Below are 7,433 nucleotides of genomic sequence, written 5' to 3' on the forward strand. Positions count from 1 at the left end.
CCCCCCCCCCCACACACACACACACACACACACACACACACGGACACACGGATATCACTGCACGCTAAAAAGAAACTGTAGCTGCCTGGCATATGTTAAAAAAGTATTTATTTAATTTTAGTTCTCAAGACTTCTAAAATTTTTGCCGAATTGTTTTAAACGTAGACATAATTTTCCGTAGCCGGGAGTCGAACTCGCTACCTATGCAGTGGGAGGCAGAGTTGCTGTCAATTGAGCTAATGCGGATAAGTCCACATCCTTCTCCGGTGTCTGACATTCCTTAATTCCTATTGTTAAGGGTTTAAAATAAGGAAACGAAAACTGTATTTTTTAATAGCGAGTCCCTGGAAAAACTCACTATTTATAATATCGCTGAAATAAAAATGAATTGGGAAACTGCAGTCAATCGACTCGTGTCCTCCAAATCCTCTACCGACGTAAATAACATTTCCTCTGGATTAATCAGCCTCCTCTCTACATGATCCTCTATGAATGAACATGTCATTCTGGTTTCTGCGTGGTGAAAACGTGACGTCTCTGATGTGAATGTTCTCTAAATGTTAATGAGGAACTCATATTTGAACATCTTTCACTTTAAAAAGGGGCGGAGACCGCAGAGAACTCTAAGTTTCCTGAAGAAAACCTGCTACCGACCAGGTTTCGTTCACAGACTCAGTTACCATAGTGATTGATTCTGAGTTCATCCTAACCCGCTTCTTGGAACGGGCTTGGTTTGACCCACTTTCACGGGTTTGAGTTATCTCTCTTTCTGGAACCGAAAACTCAGAGTTTTGCCGAATTTGGAGTTCACGAACTCAGAGTTCCAACAAAACCTGCTTCTTGAAACGGGCCCCAGGGCTTTTTATGGTCGCGACGCTCACACCTGGTTCTGGTTCGGAAAACTTCAAGTTGATTGATTCAAACATTTTCAGCTGTTCTGGAACCGAAAACCCTGAGTTTGAGAATTCTGAGTCCAGTGACTCTAAGTTCAGGTTCGAACTCTAAATTGGTTGAACCTGCTTCTTGGAACGGGCCCCTGGAGCCCCATAGAGTCCACCAGAGACAGGGGGGTTCAGGTCTGCCCAAGGACACTTCAACACATCCAATCTTCAGATCAGAGATCGACCGCCCCATGAATAATCATTATCTGATCTGATTCTTATCTGGTTAAGAATGTAGGAAAATGGCTGCTACACAAGCAGCTGTTTGGAATTCTAATTCTAATAATAATGATAATAATCTATATTTATATAGCACCTTTCAAGATAAAAATCAAGAATTGCTTCACAATAAAACCCAAGTAAAACAAAGAGTAAAACAGAGTATAAAACATAATTAAGAAAGGCCATTTTAAAAAGATGTGTCTTTAGCTGCTTCTTAAAAGAAAACTCTGAGTCAACAGATCTGAGGCTGAGAGGAAGGAGTTCCAGAGAGATGGAGCCACTGCTGCAAAAGCTCTGTCACCTTTAGTTTTTAACCGTGTTCTTTTAACCACCAACAGGCCTTGGTCACATGATCTCAGGGACCCGGTGGGAGCGTACGGCTGCACCAGGTCCTTTATGTAGACCGGTGCTTGGTTATTAACTGCTCTGTACGTTAAAACCAGGATCTTGAACTGCACTCTGTAGTGGATGGGGAGCCAGTGCAGTTTGATTACCAGTGGGGTGACATGAGAATACTTGGAGGATTTAGTTAAAAGCCTTGCAGCAGCGTTCTGGACCGTTCTAAAGATTTTTTGCTGAGACATGTAAAGATGGAGCTGTAATAATCAAGATGAGAGGAAATTAAAGCATGAATGAGCATCTCCATCTCAGAACGTGATACAACTGGACTCAGTTTAGCAATGTTTTTAAATGATAAAAACAAGAACGAACAAGTGCAGCAACATGAAAGTCAAGAGATAAAACTGGGTATAAGGTTACCTTTGGACCCAGTTTTAAGACCAATCACTGACCTGTAACTGACCGGTAACTGACCTATAACTGACTTGTAACTCATCTGTAACTGACCTGTACCTGACCTGTAGCTCATCTGTAACTGACTTGTACCTGACCTGTAACTGACCTGTAGCTCATCTGTAACTGACCTGTACCTGACCTGTAACTGACCTGTAGCTCATCTGTAACTGACCTGTACCTGACCTGTAGCTCATCTGTAACTGACTTGTACCTGACCTGTACCTGACCTGTAGCTCATCTGTAACTGACCTGTACCTGACCTGTAACTGACCTGTAGCTCATCTGTAACTGACCTGTACCTGACCTGTAGCTCATCTGTAACTGACTTGTACCTGACCTGTACCTGACCTGTAGCTCATCTGTAACTGACCTGTACCTGACCTGTAACTGACCTGTAGCTCATCTGTAACTGACCTGTACCTGACCTGTAGCTCATCTGTAACTGACTTGTACCTGACCTGTACCTGACCTGTAGCTCATCTGTAACTGACCTGTACCTGACCTGTAACTGACCTGTAGCTCATCTGTAACTGACCTGTACCTGACCTGTAGCTCATCTGTAACTGACTTGTACCTGACCTGTACCTGACCTGTAGCTCATCTGTAACTGACCTGTACCTGACCTGTAACTGACCTGTAGCTCATCTGTAACTGACCTGTACCTGACCTGTAGCTCATCTGTAACTGACTTGTACCTGACCTGTACCTGACCTGTAGCTCATCTGTAACTGACCTGTACCTGACCTGTAGCTCATCTGTAACTGACTTGTACCTGACCTGTAACTGACCTGTAGCTCATCTGTAACTGACCTGTACCTGACCTGTAGCTCATCTGTAACTGACTTGTACCTGACCTGTAGCTGACCTGTAGCTCATCTGTAACTGACCTGTACCTGACCTGTAGCTCATCTGTAACTGACTTGTACCTGACCTGTAGCTGACCTGTAGCTCATCTGTAACTGACCTGTACCTGACCTGTAGCTCATCTGTAACTGACTTGTACCTGACCTGTAACTGACCTGTAGCTCATCTGTAACTGACCTGTACCTGACCTGTAGCTCATCTGTAACTGACTTGTACCTGACCTGTAGCTGACCTGTAGCTCATCTGTAACTGACCTGTACCTGACCTGTAGCTCATCTGTAACTGACTTGTACCTGACCTGTAGCTGACCTGTAGCTCATCTGTAACTGACCTGTACCTGACCTGTAGCTCATCTGTAACTGACTTGTACCTGACCTGTAGCTGACCTGTAGCTCACCTGTAACTGACTTGTACCTGACTTATAACTGACCTTTAACTAACCTGTACCAGACTTGTAACTCACCTGTACTTGACCTGTACCTGACCTGCTACCTGGCTGTACTTAGTGCAGGTTTTTGAATGTCTGGACCTCAGCTAACCTCAGGGGTTCTGAACCAACAGCTGCCAGAAGCCGGACTCTGGTCTTGACCACACATTTATCTCGGTTTTATTTATTTATTTTTTATCTCGTCTCTGGAACAAAGCCTTGGATCATCTTCATCCTCGGGAGGACTCGAACCACCAAACACACGGTTCTGGATTCCTCCCCATCCTTATAACAAACGCCAGCTTCTTTGTCTTCACTGCGAGACTGCAGCCTTTGTAGGACTGAAGTCCAACGACCATAAAGCTGGACCTCCACACCCCCGTCCCTGCTGCGCTCTGATGTTTATCTGACCTCTGATCAGCCTGAACTTTGGAGCTGCTGCAGCAGAAACACGGAACGTTTCTTCTTCCAGTCAGAATGAAGCTCCCAACAGCTCCTCTGATTTCCTCCGGACTGCTCCTCATCATCTTGTTGACTCCAGCCGACGGCGGCAAAGTTCTGGCTTTTCCGGGCGAGTTCAGCCACTGGTTGAACATGCGGACCATCATTGAGGAGCTGGTGAGGAGAAACCACTCCATCACTGTCCTGGTCCCAGAGGCTTCACCGTCTGTCAACTACAACAACAGCAGAGACGCCGCCAAGTTCAACTTCCTGGTGTTCAAGGTGATGGTTTCAAATAAAACTCCACATGTCTACGAGTCGTGCAGAAGGTCTAGAGTCCGATTAGAACCAGCCCACAGGTCTACGAGTCATGTAGAAGGTCTAGAGTCCCAGTAGAACCAGTCCACAGGTCAACAAGTTGTGCAGAAGGTCTAGAGTCCCAGTAGAACCAGTCCACAGGTCAACAAGTTTTGCAGAAGGTCTGGAGTCCCAGTGGAACCAGTTCACAGGTCAACGAGTCTTGCAGAAGGCCTAGAGTCCCAGTAGAATCAGTCCAAAGGCCAACGAGTCGTGCAGAAGACCTGTTCTTCTGGTCGAGTTTGTTTTGCACTCAGAACCTGAACTGATGCTGCTGAAGAGTCTCTGAGGGTCAGTGACTCGGCTGATCTGGTTCCTTTCCCACAGGTCCCCTTCACACGCTCCGACTATGTCAGCATGATGCAGGAGTTCATGGACTTCTCCATGTACGAGATGCACCACTCCTCGCCGCTGCAGGTCTTCCTGAGGATGGGCGATTTCATGCGGCGCTCGTCCGACCTGGGCATGCTGCAGTGTGACGCCATGCTGAGGAACCAGCAGCTGATGGCCACGCTGCGGGCGGCGTCCTACGACGTGGTCCTGATGGACCCGCTGGTCATGTGCGGAGACTTGGTGGCGGATATGCTCGGGGTTCCGCTCATCCTGTCACTGCGCTTTAGCTTCGGCAGCACCTTGGAGCGGCACTGTGGCCACGCCCCCTTCCCACCATCCTTCGTCCCAACCGCTCCGCTTCCATACAGCGACCGCATGTCGTTTGTGCAGAGGCTGAGCAACACGCTGATGACGGCGTCCATGTCTGTGCTGCATGAGGTGCTCTGGAAGCTGAAGCTGGACCCGTACTACACAGAGGTCAAAGGTCAGATACTGGAACGAGCGATGCTGAAGAGAAAACGCAACGAAGCCCTTATGACCATACAAATCATGTGACTGGATCCTTACATGCTTTTACTTTGAAGGAATTCTGCTGACAGCAGTGTTTCGTGTGTAAACAGGAAGTCCCAGTAGCTACTGCGGCTCCTTCGGGAAGGCCGACATCTGGCTGATCAGGACCTTCTGGGACCTGGAGACGCCGCGGCCCTTCCCGCCCAACTTCAAGTTTGTGGGTGGTCTTCACTGCAAGCCAGCCAATCAGCTTCCAGAGGCAGGAACTCTCCAGCGAGCTGCCAGTTTTCATCCCAGAGAGGCCGTTCTGTAACCGTGATGTCACTTCCTGCAGGACATGGAGGCGTTTGTGCAGAGCTCTGGTGAGGCGGGCGTGGTCGTGGTGACCTTTGGCTCCATGGTGACCAACCTAACAGCAGAGCGGGCCGAAGTCATTGCATCCGCGCTGGGTCGAGTCCCCCAAAAGGTCAGGGTGAGGTCTCTGTACCACAGCAGCCGTCTGTGTTTCCAACTGCAGTGAATTGGTCTCTCAGGTCATCTGGCGTTACCGTGGAAATCGCCCTGCAGCGCTGGCGCCCAATACAAGGCTCTACGACTGGATTCCACAGAACGACCTGCTGGGTACTTTCACAATAAAAGCAGTTTTAGAGGTTTTGGGCTGCAGCCATTCAGGAAAATAGAAGATGTCCTTTTCACAATAAGAGCCCTCTGACTCTCGCAGGTCATCCACGGACACGAGCGTTCGTGACTCATGGCGGCACTAACGGTCTGTATGAAGCCCTGTTCCACGGCGTGCCCGTGGTGGGCGTGCCCCTGTTTGGAGACCAGCCGGACAATCTGGCCCGCATCAGTCGCCACGGTGCCGCTCTGGTCCTCAACTTCAACAGTATGACAGCCGATGACCTGAAGGGGGCACTGCACGCCGTCATCAACCAGCCCAGGTAAATACCAGGGAGCAGCTTTCGTGTGCCGCCGTCAGGACCCCGCCCCCAAACTCCACTGACCTCCACCCGTCAAACAACCAGACGGCAGCTGTAGGACGTGGTAGCCAATCAAATCCTGTCAGGGGCGGTCCATCGGATCTGCCCCTAAACGCTCCATAACGGCGGTCAGTGGAGATGGGATTCTGGTCCGAACCGACAGACTGTCAGGTTCGGACCAGAACGCTCCAGAACCTCTGAGAACAAGTCACAGCGTGGACACAAAGTGGTTTTATTTTGAAAAGCTGGTCAAACTGAAGGCCTCCATCTCCCCCTCAGCTTCAGGTCCAGCATGCAGCGCCTGTCCAACATCCAACGCAACCAGCCCGTGCCGCCGCTGGACGCCGCCGTCTTCTGGGTGGAGTTTGTGATGCGACACGGTGGAGCCAAACACCTCCGGCTGGCGTCACATGACCTGACCTGGATCCAGTACTACAGTCTGGACACGGGGGCGGCGCTGCTGCTCGGTCTGCTGACCGCGGGGGCCGTCTTCTGGGCGGGGCTTGTCCACGTCCTGCTGCGATGCAGGCGGCGAGCACGCCGACAGAAAACGGACTAAGGAGCTTCACGACGAAGATGAGCCGCTTATAAACAATGATGAAGATAAAAGTGAGGATTATGATGGTGTTGATGAAGATTAAAGATGAATAAATGACACGTTGAACATCTATTTGTCGCACATCTACAGAAAACATTTCAATCAGTCGTCCTACATGTGGATGAAGCTCCGCCCACAGATCTGCCTCTGATGGCCTCATACAGACACTCCTGCTGGGGATCAGTTTATCTTCTGCTGCGGATCAGATTATATTCTGCTGTGGATCAGATTATCTTCTGTGGATCAGATAGATCTGTTCAGGAACAGACCACCAGCGGTTTGGCTGTAGAACAGGAAGAGAACAGAACCGATCTCCAGGTAGATGAGTTTATTCAGAACAAAAGCTTTTACTTTGAAAGAACTAACAGAAACTCTACACTGAAAGAGAGGAGCAACACTAAAACATGGTTCATCTACTTCCTGTTCAATTTCATGGCAAAAGCTGCCCCCTGAGGGCACTGACACAGAATGGGGGGTGGGGGTACGATAAACAAAAACTGCTGGATGCCACTTTGTTTGAATGATCTTCAAAATAAAAGCTCAGCCAGTTATCAGATTGACCTTCCTTGAGCTCTGGTCGCAGAGCTGGTCTCCTGAAAGTACTTCCACCTTTCAGAATAAAAGCCTGGACTTCCTCTGATCACCTCCGGTACCGCCCCCTTTCTTTGTCCCGTTCTCTGTCTCTCTCCCTGCCACGCTCCCGGTCACGGCGTGGTCCTCCACGCTCGCGCTCCCGCTGCCGCTCACGCCGGCTGCTCACCACCGCTTGTGTCCGCCGCAGGAAGTCGTCCACGCGCATGTCGTAGTCATGCTGCATGATGGGAAACAGAAGTGAGACGACGCCGAGCAGCAGAGGACAGGAAGACTCGAGAACTCACCGGGCTGGAGGTGAAGGTGCGATGCTGCGGCACACGCTGCTTGTCTCTGAAGCGAGAGGGCGGAGCTTCGTGGGGAGGCAGGGGGGG

The 7,433-nt window shown here is 49.8% G+C and overlaps 2 protein-coding genes across 2 annotated transcripts in view; one reads left to right on the plus strand and one right to left on the minus strand.

Moving 5' to 3' along the window:
- The first annotated feature begins 3,670 nt into the window (after window positions 1-3,670).
- On the plus strand, window positions 3,671-6,536 carry LOC112138589 (UDP-glucuronosyltransferase 2C1). Its single transcript, XM_024261145.2, has 7 exons — window positions 3,671-3,972; window positions 4,375-4,864; window positions 5,001-5,149; window positions 5,225-5,356; window positions 5,424-5,511; window positions 5,612-5,831; window positions 6,150-6,536. Exons 1-7 carry the CDS (start codon window positions 3,727-3,729, stop codon window positions 6,427-6,429), a joined length of 1,605 nt encoding a protein of 534 aa, XP_024116913.1. The 5' UTR covers window positions 3,671-3,726; the 3' UTR covers window positions 6,430-6,536.
- Window positions 6,537-6,781: 245 nt separating this feature from the next.
- ythdc1 (YTH domain containing 1) overlaps window positions 6,782-7,433 on the minus strand; it is a gene marked incomplete in the record, with an annotated part of 14,957 nt that continues 14,305 nt past the window's right edge. The window contains 2 exon segments of the mRNA XM_024261144.2: window positions 6,782-7,279; window positions 7,347-7,433. Of these exon segments, the coding sequence (XP_024116912.1) occupies window positions 7,109-7,279; window positions 7,347-7,433 (258 nt within the window).

This window comes from Oryzias melastigma, unplaced genomic scaffold, assembly GCF_002922805.2.
Source record: "Oryzias melastigma strain HK-1 unplaced genomic scaffold, ASM292280v2 sc00318, whole genome shotgun sequence".
NCBI lineage: Eukaryota > Metazoa > Chordata > Actinopteri > Beloniformes > Adrianichthyidae > Oryzias > Oryzias melastigma.